The sequence below is a fragment of the Saccostrea echinata genome, unplaced genomic scaffold, assembly GCF_033153115.1.
Source record: "Saccostrea echinata isolate AGI-Se365-2 ecotype Australia unplaced genomic scaffold, CSIRO_AGI_Sech_v1 ptg000007l, whole genome shotgun sequence".
NCBI lineage: Eukaryota > Metazoa > Mollusca > Bivalvia > Ostreida > Ostreidae > Saccostrea > Saccostrea echinata.
Window position 1 is genome coordinate 5,374,311 of NW_026889756.1, and position 24,904 is coordinate 5,399,214.

Sequence of the window (24,904 nt, forward strand, 5' to 3'; positions counted from 1 at the left end):
CATATTTCAAAACTACAAAAGAGATGCAATAATGTGATGTAAGAATTGATTTAAAAAAGGAAAGTTCAAATTTAACAATTTCTTTGATCACTTCCGTAAGCGACCGGAAGTGCCGACAACGAACGAAAAGGTGCCCTCTCCAATCTAGAAATCATGTTCTATCATCTCTAACAAGTCTCCAGTTAATATCTTAAGCCATTCTTGAGAACACTCGCGGACAAAATGTCATTTTAAAATCAGAAAATTGTCCATAACTTGGCACTGGAACCGAATTTACCAAAAAACGGATTTTTATATAAAATTCATATAAAGACCTTTTATCCCTGAAAATTTCAAGGAAATTCATTGAATAGTTTTCGAGAAATCGCGTGCACAAAATTTTGTCTAAAAAAAAAGAATAATAATAATAAGAAACAATAGAATCACTATAAGGTCTTCCGTGGAGACGGAAGACCTTAATAATAATAATAATAATAAGAAACAGAGTAAAAACAATATGTTCCCAAACTTCGTTTGGGGAACATAATTAGGTGTTTCCTAATTATTAGTTCACGTTTGGCATGTCCAACTCCGATAGGTGTAATTGTGTAAACGCATGACAAGCCGTTTTTAACGCATAATAAAGGAAACGTATTATTTGTAGAGACCCTAATTAACTGTTTTGTATACTCAATGTGTCCTGATCATCTTGTGATTTTCAACTACCGGGGTAGGTTAGACGACCGTTAGGATTAGTCACGCTTCATTGCTCACAACACCTGTGAATTTGATATCAATTTGTAGTATACACTGCTTTGATAAACTGAGAATATTATGATTGTCTGTTTATTACGCTACATACTATTTATGTATTATTAAACATATACAATTATCAGAACTAAACTTGTTTTTTAGAGACAGTTTAGATAAAAAATTCATTATTTTTTTTTAATGGCACAACATGATAAAGTAATCTTATAATAAAAGAAAGTTTTGTTTGGAGGGAGGATAATGCAATGCCCTATTAGACTCAATTTTTGTTGTTGTTGGAGTCATCAAATTCATCTTCAACTTAATCTTGAGACTATTAAAATTTTAAAAAAAATCTGAGACTATTGATGTTCAAAACACATCTTTCTTTTTAATATTCTATGATGTAGTATTTTAAAACACAGAACTTATATAAATTGGAAAAGAATTTTTCTTGAAAAAAGATGAACTTCTTTTCAAAGGTCACCTCTCTATAAAGGTCACTTTTAATGGTTCCCGTAGGTGACTGCTTAATACAGGTTTGACTGTACTGAACCCTTGCTGGGTATGAAAAATAGAAGTCATGCATACAGTCCTAGGCAGCAACAAAAAGGTAATACTGAGCCCTGAGTGTGGGACAAATTCCTTAATCACAGATCACTCATCTTTATATCATAAATGCATTTCTTTTTCAGGTTATATATGCTTATCCAGTGCAAGCGATACAGGAAATAAATACAGAGTCCTTGATACTTACCTTTCCTACATAATCATTAGCGTCTCCCTCTAGGGTCACATGTACCCCCCGGGCCAGGAAGGCACAGAAGCTCTGTCCCCCCGACCCCTTCAGGATGATGTTGATGCTGCCCTCGGGAAGGCCGTCCTCTACTGTCTTCCTGTGACAGAAATAATCAAAGTACTGAAAACACTGAGATGAGTGAGAAGCAATTGACACGTTTTATAGACTGAGGGTAAGAATTTTTTTTTCAAAAAATAAGTAAATAAATATCACTGTCATTAATTTTTTTTTCTTCACTCTTTTTTTTAGGGTATAAAGCCACTACAATGGTACCTTGAACAAACCAGTGGAAAAACTTTCTTCTTTTTCTTTGATGGTTCACTACTACCTGCCATATTAGTTGACCCCTACCTACAAAAATACTGACTAGCTACAAAGTACTTACTTAGATATATAGTAACTAAGAGTGGCTCCAAAGGTTCTGTCCTCATTACAAATGTTCATGTTCAGTGTCACACTCTTCTGTTTACCATCAATGACATCCCGACACTTCTCCAACACTTTATAATCCTAAATTTAAACACAAACATTTTTAAATATTGTTAATAAAATATTAACACAGCTACAGGTTATTTTATTAATGAAAACAGCTGTCTCCCCCTTACCCCAATGTTATCTACTACAGTTTGAATTCACTCCAATCAAAATGTTTAGCTGTATGTAATGGTCAAAATAAACCTGTCTTTAATATACTGACCAGTCGCTTGTCAAGGTCAAATATCTGGCTGACACTGCCCCCGACCATGTTGGTGTTTGGTCTGAGAGTCAGGGCGTTCTTTAGAATCAGCTGAAAGTCCAGAAGCTTAGCCTTGTGGTTCTCGGGATCTGGAGAAAACTTTAGGAGCTCTGTACATCCAATCACTTCCTGTAGACTACGGCGGCCGAGCTTGGCTAGAATCTCCCGTATCTTTATAAACAGAAAATATTCCACATCAGACCTTCACTTCTATAATGCTCTCCAAAAAAGCAGTCAATATTTCCCACTTATCCAATTTAAACATAATCCGTTATAGTTTTCCAATTAAAAGTCATTTTAAATTGCATGACCATACATATAATTAAGTATATATATTTGAATAGCCTTATAAACTTTCTGATATAGGTAGACAACTCCTGACCTCCTCAGCCAGCAGGAACAGATAATTCACCACATACTCCGGTTTACCAGCAAACTTAGCCCGGAGTACTGGGTCCTGAAAAATACCAATAAAGAATGCTCACATAATAACAGATAAACCAATAAAGAATGCTCACATAATAACAGATAACTAATGCCAGATCATCTACAGAAATATGAAAGCTGTCTTATAAGGTATAAATGACCATACCTTTGTTAAGGAACCTCAGACCAAATTTAAGTTTAAAACCAATCCAATAAGTTAACATCTTATCTTTTGTTGCAATTGCTTCTTTAAGATTAAATAATTTTTACCTCCTTTGCTGCATAAGGTACATGTAATTATTATTTACCTGTGTTGCTATGCCAACAGGACAGGTGTTAAGGTGACATTTTCTCATCATGGTACACCCAAGTGCAATAAGAGGTGCTGTGGAGAATCCGTATTCATCTGCTCCAAGCATCGCTGCAATCACCACATCACGCCCTGACAAAGTGAAGTGCAGAATAAGAGGATAAACAGAGCTATACTGCCAAAAAGTGATCAAAAGGGAATGAAAATTCTTCTGATCTCTGTAAGTAGTGTAGATGTCCTCTCACCTGATCGAATTTGGCCATCAGCCTGTAGTACGACCCTTGACCTGAGGTCATTCATAACCAAAATCTGGTGCGTTTCTGCAATTCCCAGTTCCCATGGTAACCCAGCATTTTTGATCCCCGTCCAAGAACTCGCCCCCGTCCCTCCATCGTGTCCTGAGATTGTGATGTGTTCAGCTTTTCCCTTCACAAGAAACAAACATACACATACAATATGGATATAAAAGCATGACTGTATATAAGATGACAACCAAATCATGCTGTATTGTTTCTCATAAGCTAAGAACCATAGATTCTTCAAGATCTTTACTTTTCTCTTATTGAGAAATCTTTATTTCTTTTTCTTGAATTCAAACTTATTTCTCCTCATGTTTCACATAAAGACTTCCCACAATTCCCCTGGGGTTGTTTTACCTTGGAAACTCCTGCAGCGATGATCCCCACACCGGCCTCTGACACCAGTTTCACACTAATCCTAGCGTTAGGATTGGACGATTTCAGGTCATATATCAACTGAAACAGCAACATTTAAACTTAAATCAGCTCTCCTTCCATCAAATATGTCTTAGCTGATATTTCTTAGCTGATGATCAAATATAATCATTCAGCAGTCGCAGAGAAGTAATTATAAACTAAGGGTGTTGTTTGTTTGTAAAGATTTATTTGCTAAAAGATTTAAATTCTGTACATGAATGAACCGTGCACATGGGCTTTTAGGCATGTTTGCTGTTTAAGGACCTTTGAATAAAGTGGCAGGTCTAAGCTCTCTTTTGATGTTCATTAGCCCCAATCAAGGTTGTAGAAATGACCTTACCTCTGCCAGGTCCTCTATGGAGTAGATATCATGATGGGGGGGAGGACTGATGAGCCCCACCCCGGGGATGGAGTGACGAGTTTTGGCGATGTCTTTAGACACCTGGAAATACAGAGAATATTTTAGAATGTCAGATAGATGACTGCAAAACTATATACATGTAATTATATAAATGTAATATCTTAAATTAATTTATCCGAATTTGTTTACGATACATTATTTTTAGGGATGTCAAATCGGTCGATATTTGATAATCGGTTACTCGGACGATTTTCCGATCGAGTACCCGGGTACAAATGTGTTAATTTTATTGATACCAGTTAAGCCCTTTTTAACCCCATCGATATTTTTTTAAACGTTTTTTTATGCCTGTACACAAACAGCGCGCAAAACGAAAGATTTTTTGTACTAAATTTATTTATCAAATAAACACAAAAGACAACAATGAATACATCAATAATTAGAAATGGTTTATAGTTCTTGTTTAGGAAGACGATTTGATCAACGCAAGAGGAAGACAGTCTGTAACGTAGCTTTGCAATGATTAGACAAGCGCAAGAAATTCTTTTTAAATAAAGAGACGGTGTCGAGATTTCTAGACGTATATTATTTAATTAATACATGGATGTTGGTTGTTTTCCCCATATACTCTATGTTTAATTTGCACAGCTAATTTTAAACATCTTTTAAATCTTAAGTTCTTGCCTTATGTTTTTTTTTTCACTTTTGAAGTGGTAGTGGCATTTCTTTGTATCGCTGAATTCGCTACCGTATGCGAACTAAATTATTTTAGGATAATAAACCCTAATCAAATGATGTTCATCAAATACTAATCATTAAAGCCATCCAAAAAATAACGGATCACAGGAGGTGATACATGTAACATCTGTTTACCAGGTGATTGGTCTCGGTAATTACTGTATAAACAAGTAGACAGCCACAGACAATAACGGGTATTAACAGGTGTGGGGGACGCTAATTACAAGGTAAACATGGACAATTCATTTTGAAGTTGCATTTTTTTTGATAAGTTTTGGATAAAAGAAATATACTTTTTCTTTGAAATATGAAAAAAATATAATACATCCGTGTAACCGAGTAGCGATTTTAGTATTCGATACTCGGACGTTCTATCGAGTACCCGGTTAACCGGGTACTCGTTGACATCCCTAATTATTTTACATTACCATCATAATTTATAAAACACTTCTTCACTTTCCCTACCTTGTGACCGGGCAGCTCTCCCCCCTCTCCAGGTTTAGCTCCCTGAGCCATTTTAATCTGGAGTTCATCAGCGTTTGTCAGGTATGAACTGGTAACCCCAAATCTTCCAGACGCCACCTGCAGGTCAAAATCAGCATTACACAACAGAAATCTCTAGGTACATGTATATAATGTTACAAATTGAAGAACCTCAGGTTATCCAAAATTTCTTCTTTCAATCCATTATTAATTACAAAGATGTTTATTTCATAATTTTGAAGAAATGCTTCCCGATGACCAAAAAAAGGCGGAGATTAAATGAGACGTTCACAACATCCTAATGTATCATTAAAGCAAAACTTCTTTAGAAATTTTTGGATCCGCTCACCTGCTTGATCTTAGATCGCTTGTTGAACTGTGGGTCTTCATTGAGATATCTGTCGGCATTTTCTCCCCCTTCCCCGGTGTTAGACTTTCCCCCGATCCGATTCATGGCTATTGCCAGACTGGTGTGTGCCTCGATGGAGATACTGCCAAAACTCATGGCACCTGACCAAAATAAACAAGAAGTCTGTGAGCCAATGCTCACTAATAATACCCCCGCTCTGATGTGAATATACAAGTTCAGTTACGGACAGACACAGTGATAATCAGGAAGTGGACATTGGATCTTTACAAAAATGAATCCCAACATATGGCATCCTTAAACAAAGGGTGTGCTAAAATTTCAAGCATCTGTGATGAGTAGTTGCCAAGAAAACTGCGACCAAAATTTGTTATGTATGGTACAGACAGACGCAAGGATAAACAGGAAGTTGACATCGGATTCGTACAAAAATGAATCCCAACATATGGCATGCCTAAAGCAAAGAATGTGCTAAAATTTCAAGCAACTGCATTTAGTAGTTGCTGAGAAAACTGCGACCAAAATTTGTTATGTATGGTACGGACAGACGCACAGATAAACAGGAAGTTGACATCGGTTTCGTACAAAAATGAAACCCAACATATGGCATGCCTAAACAAAGAGTGTGCTAGAATTTCAAGAATCTGCGATGAGTAGTTGCTGAGAAAACTGTGACCAAAATTTGTTACAGACAGACACACAGCTAGACAGACACACAAGGGTAAAACAGTATACCCCCCTCTCCTTCGGAGCGGGGGTATAAAAATGTTTTTAACAACTGAAAATCTCCTTTAGCTCTGGGAAACGGATCATAACATTTCATACATGTATGATAGTGAATTCAGAGATAAATATATATACTCTTTAATTCAAGAGTGTTTATATTTTTCCCTTTGTCACAAATATTGGTAATGATTTCAATTTTTTGACCTAAACCAAATCCAATATACTACATATCATTTCTATACATTCTTTAACAATGATCATAATTATGTTCAGCCAAATAAGGAGATAAAGCTATGAGATAAACTGTTCACTGCTGCTACCTGTACAGAACCGCTTGACGATTTCCTGTGCTGGTTCTACTTCCGATACATCGATAGGTCCGTCCCTGCTGGTAAAGTCCAGCTGTCCACGGAGAGAACACTTCACTGCGCTCCTCCACGCGGACTCAGAGAACTTCTCGTATGCTGTCTTACTGTTGTTTTTGGCAGCATCCTGTAATCATAGTTAGAGAGGTGTTAATATTAACATTATATTATGTACCCCCCCAAGCACATACTGCAATCAGTTAAGTAATCTAACTAAGGACAGCTATAATTCCTTTCAAAATTATCATCCATATCCATTTCCCAAACAAACTTCATTTCACAATATCTTGACAGTTCTTTAACTTTTCCTTTTTCACCTTTTTTGCAGTTTATTCATTTTTTTTATCCAGACCACATATAATTCCATTACAATCTTGAATGCAATGTTTAAACTAACGCTAAATTTAACAGCAGTGAAATAGAACTAGATGTCCATGAAAAAATATCTGACTGTCTAGTAGATATAGAAGGAAACATTTACCTGTAAGTTAGCCACACTGAGGGGATCATTCATATGCTGTTCACCCCCATCTCTCCAATGGTACAGTCCCGGATTCATCACAGTGTACTGGTCCACGTCAGGCACGGTGTAGGCCAGGCTGTGACGATTCATTACCTGTAACCAAGGAAACAAAAGTCAGCATCATATCAACTTTGATACATTTTGGGGCAGATAATCTTAGATTTAAATCATTATTATGACAAAAGGCTGAACAGCTACAAGTGGTACAATTAAATGTACTGTATCTGCACACAAAATGTCTCTTGTTTTCATTCATGAATTCAATTTGTTGACAAAGCTATTTAGCTCAATTCATAACAAGCATGGTACAACTTCAAAACTCAGACTAGATATTTTTCAGGACACATATCCCAATGACTTTTTTACCTCCGTGGCGAGCTCCTTGAACGTGACACCTCCGATCCTGGAAGCTGTTCCTCTAAAACACATGTCAACCACTTCATCATGGAGTCCCAGAGCTTCAAAGATCTGTGCCCCCTGTATATAGAAAATTACAAAACAATCAAAGGTCTAAATATTCTGATGGCCCTTGTCTGAAAATCGATCAGGAATACTGATAGGTAACCTCAGTCTATACACTCATACGGGTGATATCATTAGAAGACTCACCACTGAACTGAACATGGCTTTACTGTTCTTGAGAAGATTTTTAAAGATTCTTCCTGTTTTCTTATGTAAAACTTTGATTGCCCATTGTGACCCCAACCTAACCCCAGGGAACATTGAAAAAATTGTATCTACATTATGTCAGGAAGCTTTCACCTAAGTCTCAACTTCTGGCCCAGTGGTTCTGGAGAAGATTTTTAAATATACCCACCCAATTTTTACTATTTCTAAGTTATCTCCCCTTGGAAGAGGGTGTGGCCGTTTATTTGAACAAACTTAAATCTCCTTCACCCAAGGATACTCTGTGCCAAGTTTGGTTGAAATTGGCCCAATGGTTCTGGAAAAAAAGAACGTGAAAAGTGTACGATGACAACGATGAAGACGACAGACAACGGACAAATTTTGATCAGAAAAGCTCACTTAAGCCTTTGACTCAGGTGAGCTAATAATGTAATCTGACACCCCCTCTATTCCCTCCCAGTGCATGTTGGATTACTCAGGTTTCACTGACTTATCAATTAGTCACTGTGTTAAAGACACTCAACACAAAAACTTTCTTCTTATCAGATATAAACAATTCACACAATCATTCTAACATCCTGAATACATAATACTTTAGATAATTTGAGTGACAGTAATTTAGTTAAGACTCCAAATTATTAAGTTGTTAAATTTCTCTTTGAGAAGGTCATTTAGTGAACCCAATCAATAGTTTTTGATAATTTTTTTTGTATAGGATGCAGAAGGGAAGGGGTTAGAATGCTAGTATCATCATCTTTCAGTGACCAGGTTTTTTTAAATTTCTTATACCATGCTGAGACTATTTCATGATTTTTACTGTCTATATCTTAATCAAATATTAAAAGTGTGATGACTGCCACGTTAAATAAAGCAAAATACAGTGCCGAGATTTAAATCCCCACTATATATAGACCAGGAAGTATAAATACCTGACAGGTAGATAACACAGGTAAACAGGTCATGTGACCTGAACACATAACAACAGCCATTTTATCGGCAGCCATTACTGTCTTAGGTAATGTTTAAATATTACTCAAGTATTTAGATATTTTTACCTTGATAATGATATATTGGTTAGGTTTGCCATAGATATTTTGCTATCAAAAAAGTTTTTAAAAAAAAGTTATAAAGGATTTTTAAGGTCAATGAATAATGAATGAATCATTCTGTTCTGAGTTTAATGTACAGTAGTTTCTTCATGTGATGGACTCAGCCCCATCTATCCACAATATTTATAGTTTTGTACACTGGCTATGTGCTATAAATCATAATCATGTAAACAATTTGCCTGATAATTGTCCTTGAGACTACAAAATTCCAAAGAAGTAATGTATTTGCAATGCATGCATATATGACCAAAACCCCACCCTGGAGCATGAATTATGGACTTTTATATTTTACTGTTGGTAAAAAATATAATTAAAAATAAAAATATAACAAGCATTCTGAGAGTATTGCATTAGCAATACTAGTCCCCTACCGGCAAGTGTAATCTGGTTCCCGTAAAAATTGAAAATGCCATAATTTCGTCAAAAATCAATGAACCGGAATGAAATGCACACTTGATCTATAACTCATCAAGGTAAAGTCACATACCAAAAATCAGCTCTATATCTGCAAGCGTTTAGAAGAAAATTGCGGAAAACCCTTATAAATTGAAGAGGTCGTAATTCCGTCAAAAATCAATGAAGCGGAACAAAATGCAAACTTGATCTGTAACTCATCATATACACTCACATACCAAAAATCAGCTCAATATCTGCAAGCGTTTAGGAAAAAAGTGCAGAAAACCAAGTGGGAGAGACTGACAGACAGAGGGACAGACAGCTAGACAGATGGACGGACAGACAGCTAGACAGACGGACGGACGGACAGACTCAGAGGAAACCTATAGTCCCCTCCGGTTTCACCGGTAGGGGACTGAAAAAAGAATAGTACTCTGTAATCAAGCAAATAACTATCATCATATAACTATGATGTTCTTGAGAAAAGAACAATTTAAAGGTGTAATTTCTTTTTCAATATGTTACAAACTTAGCTCTACTCTAAAACCTAATTAACTCTATACTTCAGAGTCACACGTTCACCATGGACCCCCGTACCAGTGCCCAGGACGTGATGCGATGTGACCTGTGTGAGACCGCTGTGGTACAGATGCACTGTGATACATGTCTTGTCAACCTGTGTAACGCTTGTGTAGGTCAACACGTGATTTCAGATGAGTCAAAGAAACATGAAATTGTCAAATTTCAGTCCAGGAAATCCACTCCCCTCTACCCTAGATGTACAACTCACAACAAACAACAATGTACAATGTACTGTAACCAATGTGATATTCCTGTTTGTACAAAGTGTATTGCATCTGGTCAACACCTGAGTCACAGGATCTCAGAAGTCTTGCAGGTTGTGGAAGAAAAAAAGAACAAAATCATCAAAGAACTAACTGAATTAAATGAAACAATTTATCCAACCTACCAGGACATTGCCTCTGATGTACAAAACACAATGAGTCAGTTAGAAAAAGAATATGGAGATCTTTCAACAGCCATAACAAAACATGGAGAGGACTGGCACAGAGAAATTGACAAACTTGTCAAGAAACTTAAAGCTGAAGTTGATGAGATGAAAAACACACAGTTACAAACTCTACACAAACATCTGGATGAAATAAACAAGACAATGTCTGACATCAAGGATGAAATTGATTCAGTTGAAATGGCTATAGACACCAATGACTTGTCAAAACTATTTAGTGTCACTTCCAATGTACATATATACACAAACCTTCCACAAAAACTAGCACCATCTCCATTGAAATTCATTTCAGAAAAAATTCATGGAGAAAAACTCAGTAAGCTGTTTGGGGCCTTATCATTTAGTTCTTTAACTTCAGATAAACATGGATACAGCATGAAGACAACACAGAAATCACCAGAAGCTGGATCCTCTCCTCCAGTCAAACAGCTGCTTGATGAACCAGAGACTGTCGCCACCATAGACACTGGGTATGGAGAACTTTACAATGTGGCCTGTCTGAGTGATGAAGAAATCTGGACAAGTGGAAATGGCAGCACCATGAAACTCTACAGCATCAATCAAGGATCACTACTCAAGTCAATCACAACCAAGTCAGGGAACATGCCATCTGATATAGCAGTGACAGAAAGTGGAGATCTAGTTTATACTGATTACTATGATAGAACTGTGAACACTGTGAAGAATGAGAAGATAGAGGAGGTGATCAGACTACAGGACTGGATACCTCGCAATGTCTGTAGTACCTCCTCTGGTGACCTCCTGGTTATCATGGACAGTGATGATTACAAACCAACAAAAGTTGTCTGTTACTCTGGCTCCACAGAGAAACAAACCATTCAGTTTGATGATAAAGGTAAATCTCTCTATTCATCTGGTAGTTATAGCAGATACATAACAGAGAACAGGAACCTGGATATCTGTGTGTCTGACTGGGGAGCTGAAGCAGTAGTGGTCGTCAATCAGGCCGGGAAACTAAGATTCAGGTACACTGGACATACTCCTGCTCCAAAGAACAAACCATTCAATCCACTAGGAATCACCACAGACAGTCAGAGTCACATCCTTACATCTGATTATTACAATCACTGTGTCCACATCATAGACCAGGATGGACAGTTCCTCCGTTACATAGACTGTGGACTGAGTGAACCCTATGGACTGTGTACAGATACAAATGACAATCTATTTGTTGCTCAAAGGGAAAACAGAAAGGTGAAGAAAATTAAATACATGTGTTGATTTTAGGGCTGTGTATTGAGCAAATAAAACCTATATGATACAGTACAATATGATAACTTAAAAGCCACTATGCAGTATATCAATGCTTTTTAATTAGTTGTATTTAATAACTCCTTATTCACAGCTTATAACAAAAATTTTGATTAAAATATCATCACAATACATTATTAGTTATGTTGTTTTATGATTAAATTGATACATGTAGTACTTTTACACAGTACTCTAACTTTAATGAGATCAAATGTAAACTTGATACAGAATAGCTAGTGTGCTACTGTAAAACTGAAATTATACACTCTATATAATCACTAAATTAATTGAATTTCTTTTGTACTTTTCTAGAAAAAATTCTTAAATAGGAAAACTAAATGAAACAACAGGACCAATATCTTTTGGAAGTTCAGGTATCAATATGAATGACAAAAAAAATTGATTAGTGATATCCTAATTAACCCCTGAATATAATTTACATTCAGTGTTATATTGAAAAACAAGAGGCCCAGGGGCCACATTGCTCTTCTGAGCAGTTTGGCTAGGAAAAAGCAGAAATCGGTTCAGTATTGAAAAGTTTAAATATAAAAATGGTTGGGGGTATGATTTGAAAAAGCTTGAATCTAAACTTCCTAAAGATGCTCTTGAATTAATATGACACATAATGGCTTTGCTGTTCTTAAGAAGACAATTTTTTATTGATATATCATTTGTATTCCTTTGTATAACTATGATCCCCTGTTATAGCCCCTCTATTCTCCTGAGGGGTCATGATTTAAACAAATTTAAATCAACATTAACTGAGGGTGCATTTGTATTATTATTATGACCAATCATGTCTTTTTTATTTTTGTGAAGATTTTTCCTTTGTAAAACTTCAACCACCCATTCTGGCCCCACCTTACCCCCAGGGATCATGATTTAAACAAACTTGAATCTACACTACCTGAGGATGCTTCCATATAAATATGATCAATCACAACTTTTCTGTTCTTGAGAAGATTTTTTTTAAAGATTTTTTCCTATGTATTCCTATGTAAAACTTTCATCCCCCATTGTGGCCCCACCCTACCCCCGGGGTCATGATTTGTATGAACTTGAATCTACACTACCTCACAATGATTTCACAAAAGTTTCATACTTTCAAGCACAGTGGTTCTTGAGAAAAAGATTTTTGAATGGTGCCATTAATTTTTTGTAAAATCATAATTATCTCCCCTTGGAAAAAGGTGTGGCCCTTCATTTGAACAAACTTAAATCCCCTTTACCCAAGGATACTTTGTGGCAAGTTTGGTTGAAATTGGCCCAGTGGTTCTTGAGAAGAAGATGAAAATGTGAAATATTTACCACAACGACGACCATAGACAACAGACAACAGACAAATTTTGATCTGAAAAGGTCACTTGACCCATCGGCTCAGGTGAGCTAAAACACAATCAAGTCAAAGTCGTTGCAAATTTGAACTTACATATATATGACCTTGACTTCCTGACCCACCTTGTAACTGTGGAGAGTGGATATTCCCATTTTGGCCATGACCTTGGAGATTCCTCGGGCACAGGCGGCTTGGTAGCTGTCAAACACGTCCTTGTCTGAGAGTGGGGGATTCAGCAGACCGTGACCTCTCAGTCGAGCTACTGTCTCATATACAAGGTACGGACAAATGGCATCAACTCCATACCCTAGTAGTGTACACAGGTGGTGAACCTCTCTATAAAGAAAGAAATATCAAGATTTAAGGTAGCACGTCTCTTTTGAATTAATGTCCTAATACGTCGGTAGTGGAAACCCATAGTGAGAAAGTCTACACTTAGTCTAAATCGTTATTCCATACATTTATTTTTTGTCAATTGACCTTTATTGGATCTTTTGAGAAATTGTAGGATACCATTACAAGGCTAAAAATCACCAAAAGGTCCTTAATTTTAACTAATTTTACATTTTTCCCAAGAAAAATACAATCATTATAAAACTTGCAATAAATTACATCATGAAAGTTCAACAACTCAAGATTCAACTGAAAACAGAAAAAAAAATCTCTCTTGGAATGTCTTATCAGAAAAGAGAAATTAAATGTATAAACCCTTACCTGGCCTCTCCGGTCTCCATGACGATGCCAACCTTGAGTCGTAGTTTCTGCTCAATCAGATGGTGGTGAACTGCTCCCCCTGCCAGCAGAGACCTGAGGAAAATAAGATTATATATTTACCAGAAAAACTCAGCCCCCTCTCCACAACAGTGACCTGCTCCAAAATAAAAATTCAGAGAAATGAGCTCCCTGACTCTTAAGAGTCAAAGTTCAAGCTAATGATTTTTTGTAATGAAGTCCTATTTTCTCTCATTCAAAGGTTATGACCAAGGCTTTTGTGATAGAAAAACAAATGAGATTTTATGTCTCTGTGCTTTCTTCAAAAATAAAAACGGGATCAAAAAACTCTACTACAAAAGAATAAACTTTTAAATATTCCTCAGAAGAAAACCTCTCATGATTTGGAAAGCCAAATATGACGCTTTTTTCTACGAATAGATTATATTTTTTTTTTAACATTTCTACAATGTACATTTTTGTATATAAAATTATAACAAACATTTGTATCTCAGCAAGGATGCTTTTAACTTTGGACTTCTTTCCTTGTTTCTTCCTGTCTTTATACTTACAGTATGGGTACGGTGTCTCTATACTTACAGTATGGGTACGGTGTCTCTATACTTACAGTATGGGTACGGTGTCTCTATACTTACAGTATGGGTACGGTGTCTATACTTACAGTATGGGTACGGTGTCTCTATACTTACAGTATGGGTACGGTGTCTTTATACTTACAGTATGGGTACTGTGTCTTTATACTTACGGTATGGGTACAGTGTCTTTATACATAGGGTATTGGTACGGTGTCTTTATACTTACTGTATGGGTACGGTGACTTTATACATAGGGTATGGGTACGGTGTCTTTATACATAGGGTATGGGTACGGTGACTTTATACTTACGGTATGGGTACGGTGTCTCTATACTTACAGTATGGGTATGGTGTCTCTATACTTACAGTATGGGTATGGTGTCTCTATACTTACAGTATGGGTACGGTGTCTCTATACTTACAGTATGGGTACTGTGTCTCTATACTTACAGTATGGGTACGGTGTCTCTATACTTACAGTATGGGTACGGTGTCTATACTTACAGTATGGGTACGGTGTCTCTATACTTACAGTATGGGTACAGTGTCTCTATACTTACAGTATGGGTACGGTGTCTATACTTACAGTATGGGTACTGTGTCTCTATACTTACAGTATGGGTACGGTGTCTCTATACTTACAGTATGGGTACGGTGTCTATACTTACAGTATGGGTACTGTGTCTCTATACTTACAGTATGGGTACTGTGTCTCTATACTTACAGTATGGGTACTGTGTCTCTATACTTACAGTATGGGTACAGTGTCTTTATACTTACGGTATGGGTACGGTGTCTTTATATTTACAGTATGGGTACGGTGTCTTTATACTTACGGTATGGGTACGGTGTCTTTATACTTACGATATGGGTATGGGTACGGTGTTTACATCCCTTATACTTATGGTATGGGTACAGTGTTTATATCCCTTATACTTACGATATGGGTACGGTGTTTATATCCCTTATACTTACGATATGGGTACAGTTTATATCCCTTATACTAATGATATGGGTACAGTGTCTTTATACTTACGGTATGGGTACTGTGTTGGAGCTTGTTTTACGGTCAGATAGTATGATAAGTTTGTATCCCTGGGTTACGGCCTCCGCTGCCTGCTGACAAACGTTCTGTAGAGCTGGAACAAGTCCATCACCTCCTTCTTCCAGCAGAAACACAATGTCAATCACTTTACTCTGAAAAAGTCAACAAATAGAAGTAAACCATTCCTGTCAAAATGCACCAATCACAAAGCAAAATATTTAAGGTTCACTGTCCCCCTGACACGAGGGATACCTCCTCCTGGGATAAATTACTTATTAAATATTCTATTATAGAATTGTCAAGTTAAGCAATTTCTGCCAAATATTGCAATGCAAGGCATGCTGAATTTGTCTGCATTTTAGCTATAAGTTATGATTTCTTTTGGAAAAACATCATCACTTAAGCAAAAGTCCATTACAAACAGTTTTTGGTTGTTCTAACTTTGACCTACCCTCCATCCTCTGTGGTTGACTGCCTTTAACACCTGGAGGTCAGTCAGTGATAGTATGGGTTGTTCTAACCTTGACCTTTGACCTACCCTCCATCCTCTGTGATTGACCACCTTTAACACCTGGAGGTCAGTCAATGATAGTATAGGTTGTTCTAACCTTGACCTTTGACCTACCCTCCATCCTCTGTGATTGACTGCTTTTAACACCTGGGAGATCAGTCAATGATAGTATGGGTTGTTCTAACCTTGACCTATGACCTACCCTCCATCCTCTGTGATTGACCGCCTTTAACACCTGGAGGTCAGTCAGTGATTGTATGGGTTGTTCTAACCTTGACCTTTGACTTACCCTCCATTCTCTGTGGTTGACCGCCTTTAACACCTGGAGGTCAGTTAGAGACAGTATGGGTTGTTCTAACCTTGACCTACCCTCCATCCTCTGTGATTGACAGCCTTTAACACCTGGAGGTCAGTCAATGATAGTATGGGTTGTTCTAACCTTGACCTTTGACTTACCCTCCATCCTCTGTGGTTGACCGCCCTTTTTCACCTGGAGATCAGTCAGTGACAGTATTGGTAGTTCTAACCTTGACCTTTGACTTACCCTCCATCCTCTGTGATTGACCGCCTTTAACACCTGGAAGTCAGTCAATGATAGTATGGGTTGTTCTATCCTTGACCTTTGACTTACCCTCCATCCTCTGTGATTAACCGCCTTTAACACCTGGAGGTCAGTCAGTGATAGTATGGGTTGTTCCAGCCAGAGTCTCTGACACTGCTCCTCACTTGGTTCCAGAATGTTAGCCTCGGGACCCACTGGGCATGCCTGGAGAATTAACCAATCAAATGTAAGAATAAGAGCTTAAAAGTTTACCTGTAAGGTTTTTGAAAATTATATGAATAAGGAAAACTATGAGCAAATAAACATGGCTTACTAGTGACATGACAATCTTCTCTCTGAAGGGGTCAATGGGTGGATTGGTGACCTGGGCAAATAATTGTTTGAAGTAGTCGAAGATCAGAGGATTAAACTTTGACAGACAAGCCAGGGGGGCATCATTACCCATAGATCCTAAGGCTTCCTTCCTACAAACACAAGTTACTCTAAATAGAATTTCAACATACCATTTCATCTACTTTATATAAATGTGAAAGCAAAAGGGTACAATCAAGTCGACACATACAGAAAAACACACATTAAAGCATTTCTTTTTCCTTTAATATACATTGATTTACTGTACACACAGAATGATGTGATCTCCCTTCATTTATTTACCGTAAATCTGGAAATTTTTACTGTAGATAAATTTTTATCAAATTTGCGCGTGCATTGTATTCGCAAAAATATTTTCGTTAAATATAAATCAACGACAAAAAATGTAAACAAAAATTTTGCTGACAGCTACTGTCTATTTTTAACCCCATGAACAGGTGTTCGTAAGCAGTGGTCATTTTAAGAAACCTGTTTATACTACAAGCTAATTACCCGTCATAATCTGTGCATGGAGAGTGCTTTCAACACATTCAATATCGTCTGATGGTTTGACAGGCAGTGTGTACGAATCCCTAGCAGGACAGATTGTTAACGAGAAACTTACTCTCGTGTATAATGAAACCATGATGAACCATACTTGACATCGTTTTTTAACTGTTATGAAATTTTAAGCGCTTTATAATTTTAGCGCCAGTGACAATTCGCAAAATTTTGAAACGTAAAAATTAATCAACAGCTTTTTGACCCATATTCGCAAAAATAAATCGACGTAAAAATTTTCAGATTTACGGTATGCATTCTCTTTTATTTTACATGTAAATTATCTCAGGAAAAGATAAATGCACATTTGAAATCAATTTTCCTGAAGACTTTCTTTCAGTGGTTAAAGGGGGGGGGGGTTCTTTCTATAAATCTCAATGTATTTTTTTCCAAGATTGAAAACAACAGACTGTGTTAATTGATTTGTTAATAAACTGGAACCTTTAGCTGGTTCCCTTACCTCTCTTTGACCATTGGTAACACCAGCAAGTTAATGATCTCCAAGGTGTAACCAAACAGGGAGATTCGCGGGTCCTTCTGAAGCCAGCTCTCATGTGTTGTCTCTCTAAGCTCGTACGTGGGTGGGATTAATGATGCTGGATCACATGACCTTCTCATCTCTTCCAGAGACATCGTCTGTGAGGGACAAAAAGTAGAAAAAGAGGCTAACACATCAACGAATACACCAAAACAAGGCTAAGAGCTATTTCAACACACATTAAAAATCATATTATGCACATTTCCTTAGAAAAACAACTCATATCAATCCGTTTTACAATTACAATTTCCACCATTGTTTCATCGCTGGCCGAAAAAGGTGCATCTTAAATGATAATTTACTGGTTGACAATGATTGTGAAACAAGTTCTGCTGCCATTCTTAATTGTGTACATAACTTAGTTCAACTGATAGTCTATAATTATGTTATTTGGAAGGGAAAAACATTCTTGGTTTTTCAATGTTTTGTACTCTGTCTGGTCATAAAAAATCATAAGTTTGTGAACCTTGCTCTTTTTCATACAATGCCTTCTAATGTTTGGTGTACCTGTTCCTGGAGCCACTTGGACACAGGTCTGAGTGCCGCTAGGTGGTGCTTGATCACTTCATCCCTCATAAAAGTCTGGTCCTCTGTGTCCACCAGTAACATACGTCCAGGCTTCAACCGACCCTGTTAACAAAAAATAATCTAACTTTAATCAGTAACATACGTCCAGGCTTCAACCGACCCTGTAAACGAAAAATAATTCGACTTTAACCAGTAACATACGTCCAGGCTTCAATCGACCATGTAACAAAAAATAATTCGACTTTAACCAGTAACATACATCCAGGCTTCAATCGACCATGTAACAAAAAATAATTTGACTTCAACCAGTAACATACGTCCAGGCTTCAATCGACCATGTAACAAAAAATAATCCGACTTTAACCAGTAACATACATCCAGGCTTCAGTCGACCCTATTACCAAAAAAAATCTCATCTGCCTTTCATTAACCCCATTAATATACCACAATAACCATACAAATTCTGGGTCTGATGATGTGGCTTAACTAGGTCACTCTATCATCTCACCTTCTGAATGACATCTGCCGCGGGGATGTCAATCACACCGACTTCACTTGCCATGTACATCACGTTGTCCTTGGTGACGTAGAATCGTGAAGGTCGCAGGCCGTTCCTATCTAGAATGGCTCCCACATAACGACCGTCACAGAATGTTAACAGGGCTGGAAACAAAGTGAAATAATATTGTGAATGAGATGCCGACGACGTAATGACTGTCAGAAAGAATTAACAAGGCTAGAAATAAGGCATAATAAAGTGTATAGGATGTAAAATAAGTTGATAAAATATTTCAATGTATAGGATGCTGAATGTATTTTAGTCAACTCTCAAAACAAAAGGCCTGTGTGCAAATGTTTACCTGGTCCATCCCAGGGTTCCATAGCAAAGGCACTCCAGCGGTAGTATGCCTTCTTCTCAGCAGACATGTTCTTATCATTCTGCCAGGCCTCGGGGACCATAGTCATCACAGCCTACAATAAAATAGTCATCACAGCCTACATTAAAATAGTCATCACAGCCTACATTAAAATAGTCATCACAGCCTACAATAAAATAATCATCAAAGCTTACAATAAAATAGTCATCACAGCCTACAATAAAAGTCATCACAGCCTACAATAAAATAGTCATCACAGCCTACAATAAAATAGACATCACAGCCTACAATAAAATAGTCATCACAGCCTACAATAAAAAAGTTATCACAGCCTACAATAAATTATTTCTAGTCACAATTGTTGTTCTAGAGTACCCACCTACTGAAGTGGGACTTGCAATGCAGGGAACCACCCCTTATTCTGCTACTCTAGTACAACTAGTGTATTCAAACATATTTAAGATTTTCTAAACATGTGTTTAAACAAGCAAATTTCAAGAGATAGCTGGAAATAATTGTTCTTATTCATTTATTATTCACTACAACATCTCAGTCTTTTTGTATTTTTTGGTGAAGAAATACCATTTTATTACAAATGCTTCTTCCGTGATGACACTCAACAGGTATACACACACATTTTGCTGTATTGTTAACATTTTCAATCACATTTCACTAAATCACCCCCAACGTACCTCAGGAAGCTCCCTTCCTCCAGCCATACAGAGGAATTCCAGGACGTTGTCCACACACCCCGAGTCGGACATCCCCTCCTCCACTACAGGGTACAGCTTCTGTAGCTGGTCCCCATACACATGACTGTGCATCACCCCCTCACGAGCTCGCATCAGGTTCTTGTTTCCGCGGAGAGTGTTAATCTCTCCATTGTGAGCCAACATCCTGAATTTAAGAGTTTTTCATTTAAAATTTCTTTGGTATACCAGAACACATTGCGACACAGCCTCTGGAATTTTGTGTCACTCCTTAGTTTTCAAACTAAACACTCCTATCAAAGTATGCAATCAATATCAATTAACCTCTCTACAGCTTTAGATTTTCAAATTCAGCATTACTTGACCTATGACCTCTAAATTTACATAACAACAACTCTGTAGCTTTAGACAGAGTCATAATTTCAATTTTAAAACCATTTCTTGGTTAACCATCCTATGAACCCTGACCTTTTGGGGTGTGACCTTTCCCAGCTGGGGAAGGTATTGGTAGAGAAGCGACTGTGTATGAGTGAGATGTGTGTCTCGTACTCTGGGTCTGAAAGATCGGGAAAGTAACGCCATATCTGGGCTGTGTTCAGCTGTCCCTGAAATCAGAAAACAGAGTTGTCTCTCTTCCTTCGGTAAAAAATAGACAAGTGCTTAAAATTTTGCAAATCATGTTTCGTGATTGACACTGAAGTAATGAAGTTTTCAACTGACAAGGACAGGTAATGAATTTTACCATTTAATGAAGGATTACTCAAGCAGGAATTTTTTGATATACAATAGAACTATTGTTATAGGTTCTCATTAATTGTCCTGCTTCAACTATTGCAAGTCCTTTGTCAACTTTGAATATTTTTGTCTTCTAAAATATTAGCTGAGCTAAGAAAAAATTCCGTTATTCACATATTTTCTTCCTGTGATCCTATATGTGAGAGACCTACATAATTCACTCACAACATCCTTATCAGGGCATATTCATTGGAGTTTTCAAACTTATAAAAGAATTTAAGGTCATCAGTACCAATGGATCTACTACAGTATACTGCTATAAAAGTAAACTGAACATATGACTGTCAAAACTTGAAGTTATTTTTAGTTAATGCTTTTAGTTAGAGGTTCAATCATATCATTTAATATCCCTTCCGGCAATCACTCAGCTTGTTTAAGGAATAAAACTAAATGTTTAATTCAGTGGTATAGGTCATTGATCTCGCAGCAAATTATCAACCATTAAAAAGGACTGACGGTCAATGCTTCATAAACAAATCTACTTGATATCATCTTTAAGTTTTCAATTTTTCTTTTATCAATAAAGTTTGTAATTTTAGGACATCATATCAAAAGAACCAGGGTCTACTCTAACTTGTCACTTTAACTGAGATAATTTATCAAATGAAGTCAATGAGAGATTTCCTTTATCAAAAGATCCTGGATCAATTTTATGTGTACTTTTATCAGTAACAACATTAAATATAGGCGCAGATATTACACACTTGTATTTACATTTGTTACAGTGTTATATGATTTCTCTTTTTGTTGTTTAATGTGATCTCCACAATCTCTGGGCACTGTCTGTTACTTAATGCAGATTACATAATTCCCTATTTACCTATTTCCTGATTTTTTTTTTCAGTGAACATAAATTTTCGTTCACCTCTGTCACTCACCTCTGAAAATACTTACTAGCAAAAACTCACGTATACCATGTGTGATAAATTACTATGAAAGAAAACCCTACTCTTAAACAGCACACAGCAACAAGGAATAAATTCTATAGTTTAACACAGATTAAATTTTTCCTTTGATCAAGACCCATGTTTAACTTGTTTGCAATGTGTATTCATTGACTGGATGTACTTTATGTAACCCCCTTAAATGCATGAGTCATCACTAGACATTGTACACAGTTGACTGGCGGCTAGTGATGGAAAATTCTGAATATATGAAGTCAATAAATTTAAACCATTGCAGAATTTTCCCATTATACGCTCACTGCATTTCATATATGTGTATAGCATCAAGTTGATTTACATTCCAAATATTTATTTCTTTTTTTTTTACAACATACCTTTTAAATTTTCAAAGTGTACTAGTTTTGTTGATGACCATTTTAATATCTTAAAGTGCTACTTAAACTAAGGAAAACTTTGCATCTATTTCTAAAGATAAAATACTTGGCACACAAGTGAGTTTTTGCTTCTTAGCCCATGTGGTTATGGGGATCCTGGAAATTACAGGCTTTTAATAATAATTTGAAAATGAAAATATTTCCTTTGTGAGAAAAGGAAATGTTTTAAAGGAAATGTTTCAACTGAAGTCAGGAAATTCTATAATCTATTCAACCATTTGTTCATTTTTCTGTTTACTGTACCTTACTGAAAATTTCTTTTTTTCTAATACTTTTAAATTAATATATATTTTTTGAAATGTTAAACAGTGGTCTCTATGGAGGGAACAATTAAACTGTGAAATTTCATATTGATACATATAAGATTTAATCCCTCAGTTTGTGGTTGGATATGATTTTTATCTAAACAATTGTGTATGTTCTATTCCAGGCTCAGGGATAGAAAACACGCAACACGTTGGAAATAAATCACATCCAACTACAAACCATGGGAGATAGTTTTATCATGACTAACAAATAACTATCACATTTTACACTTTATATGAATCCATTTGACTTCATCACTTTCATGCAAAAACCATTGTGATGTCACAAGTGTTGATATGAAAACAATGTCATATGACCGATATCCACTGTATAAAGAAGTCAACATGTGATAAAAACTTCTATTATTTTTACTGTGTAATTCAATAAATCTGATTGGTTTGCTTGCTATCACGTGCAGAATTATATTTTACGATATTGACTTGAGTTACTAAAAATAACTTAGGGAAAATCCAAAGAAGTTTTTTTTTTTTTAATTGTGAAAAGTCCTTAAAACTACCAAATTCCTACATAATGAATTTGTTTCTCTCTTTTTTTCCCAAAGAAAATAATATAACATATATAGCACTTTGGTTCCGTCAATCCATAGATATATCGACTTTACAGAAAAGCATACTGACTTCGCATTTCATGCTCAGTTGACATGCTTTTCTGTGAAGTCGATATATCTATGGATTGACCTCATAAAAGGGCTATATTTATAATATATACAGTGACCTCTGATGAACAGATACAGAAGACATAGTGAAGATTAATATTCATACAAAACACATATGTGAATAATTAATATACAGACCTTGTATACAATGGTCTCTGTAGACAAAGTGCAGATATAAAAGCGAAGATTCTGCTTAGGAATATGGTGAGAACTGAACTTCCTCAATAGGTAAACCTAAAAATCAGAAAATAGAAACACTCCATTTATTCTTATTGTGATATGTTAATGTAATAATTCTATAACTGGGATATGTAAATGTAATAATTCTATTACTGGGATATGCTAATGTAATAATTCTGTTATTATGATATGTTAATGTAATAATTCTGTTAATGGGATATATGTAAATGTGATAATACAGTTATTGGGATATGTTAATGTAATAATTTTGTTATTGGTATGTAAATTAATGTAATAATACTGTTACTGGGATATGTTAATGTAAAAATTCTGTTATTGGGATATATGTAAATGTAATAATTCTGTTATTGGGATATGTTAATGTAATAATTTTGTTTTTGGGATAAATGTTAATGTAATAATTCTGTTAGTGGGATATGTTAATGTAAAAATTCTGTTATTGGGATATATGTAAATGTAATAATTCTGTTATTGGGATATGTTAATGTAATGTAATAGATCTGTTACTAGGATATGTTAATGTAATAATTCTGTTATTGGGATATATTAATGTTATAGTTCTGTTAATGGGATATGTTAATGTAATCATTCTGTTATTGGGATATGTTAATGTAATCATTCTATTATTGGGATATGTTACTGTAATAATTTTGTTATTGGGATACTAGGTATTGTAATGTTTCTTACTTTACTAGTTAATATAATTACTCTCTCTGGGTTCTTTTTTTATACCAAATTGGAATGGTACAACATCCATTCAAAAATAGTGTAGACATAGAACCTATTTTAATTCATATATTTAACTTTCCTACAGGGCCAGTTGTCTTTATACATACATAAAGCCTACAAGTATTTGTGAACAGGAAACTCTCTCTCCCTTTGCATAACAAAGTTATGTTGCATTTCTTCAATAAATATTTTCTTAAAGAATATTTACAACATATATCATGTGACAAATCTAAAAAAAACAGATGGAAAGGGAGGCTACTCTGTTTGTTTGCATTGTCACAAAGTTCTTGTGATAAGGTTACACTTGTTAACTGCTCAAGAGAATCAAACAATATCTGATCAGACATCTCTTACCTCACGCTGGAATTGTGCTTTGTCACCATTTCCTGTCACAAAGACCTATAAATAGAAATAGCCTCATTATCAATCCATTCTCAGAGACCCTGAACAAGACGATAATGGAGCAATACAGAAGTGTTACATAAAATTATACATCATGCACCAAAAACAAACTGTCATTTTCCAACTCTTGTACGTTAACATTTGTTACATAAAATCACAAAAAATAAATTACATTATAAAAATTCAGAAACCATTTTTCCGATTAATTATAGACTCTGTTATACACAAAAATCTGTCACTGCATAGTACTAACAGCACGTACATCTCTATTTTATATGTTTAGTTACTTTGAAAGACATCACATAAATTCACTTTTATATTAAAATAACTGTGCATCATGAAATTAAAGATTCAGCTTTGGATATATACCACAATACAACACGGACTGAACGTCTTAGTTAACATGGACTGTACAA

At 36.0% G+C, this 24,904-nt stretch overlaps 2 protein-coding genes across 2 annotated transcripts in view; one reads left to right on the plus strand and one right to left on the minus strand.

Moving 5' to 3' along the window:
• LOC133180759 (uncharacterized) overlaps positions 1-24,904 on the minus strand; it is a 51,277-nt gene that overhangs the window by 17,595 nt on the left and 8,778 nt on the right. The window contains exons 6-32 of the mRNA XM_061315228.1: positions 24,441-24,485; positions 23,295-23,390; positions 20,509-20,645; positions 20,023-20,227; positions 19,313-19,424; positions 18,961-19,115; positions 18,432-18,554; positions 17,847-18,022; positions 16,788-16,938; positions 16,577-16,678; positions 16,457-16,489; positions 15,393-15,553; positions 13,764-13,856; positions 13,172-13,385; positions 7,646-7,756; positions 7,238-7,372; positions 6,712-6,883; positions 5,648-5,808; positions 5,281-5,397; positions 4,057-4,158; positions 3,657-3,755; positions 3,246-3,426; positions 2,999-3,132; positions 2,647-2,721; positions 2,226-2,435; positions 1,914-2,038; positions 1,487-1,625 (exon numbers count right to left, since the gene is read on the minus strand). Coding sequence (XP_061171212.1) covers positions 1,487-1,625; positions 1,914-2,038; positions 2,226-2,435; positions 2,647-2,721; positions 2,999-3,132; positions 3,246-3,426; positions 3,657-3,755; positions 4,057-4,158; positions 5,281-5,397; positions 5,648-5,808; positions 6,712-6,883; positions 7,238-7,372; positions 7,646-7,756; positions 13,172-13,385; positions 13,764-13,856; positions 15,393-15,553; positions 16,457-16,489; positions 16,577-16,678; positions 16,788-16,938; positions 17,847-18,022; positions 18,432-18,554; positions 18,961-19,115; positions 19,313-19,424; positions 20,023-20,227; positions 20,509-20,645; positions 23,295-23,390; positions 24,441-24,485 — 3,564 coding nt within the window. The remainder of the gene's footprint in view (positions 1-1,486; positions 1,626-1,913; positions 2,039-2,225; positions 2,436-2,646; positions 2,722-2,998; positions 3,133-3,245; positions 3,427-3,656; positions 3,756-4,056; positions 4,159-5,280; positions 5,398-5,647; positions 5,809-6,711; positions 6,884-7,237; positions 7,373-7,645; positions 7,757-13,171; positions 13,386-13,763; positions 13,857-15,392; positions 15,554-16,456; positions 16,490-16,576; positions 16,679-16,787; positions 16,939-17,846; positions 18,023-18,431; positions 18,555-18,960; positions 19,116-19,312; positions 19,425-20,022; positions 20,228-20,508; positions 20,646-23,294; positions 23,391-24,440; positions 24,486-24,904) is intronic.
• Positions 9,995-11,809, plus strand: LOC133180761 (tripartite motif-containing protein 55-like). Its single transcript, XM_061315232.1, has one exon. The coding sequence runs from the start codon at positions 9,995-9,997 to the stop codon at positions 11,681-11,683; it is 1,689 nt and encodes a 562-aa protein (XP_061171216.1). The 3' UTR covers positions 11,684-11,809.

Bases quoted from the DNA above. Each gene is read 5' to 3' on its own strand.
- LOC133180761 (XM_061315232.1), top strand. From the start codon at position 9,995: ATGGACCCCCGTACCAGTGCCCAGGACGTGATGCGATGTGACCTGTGT.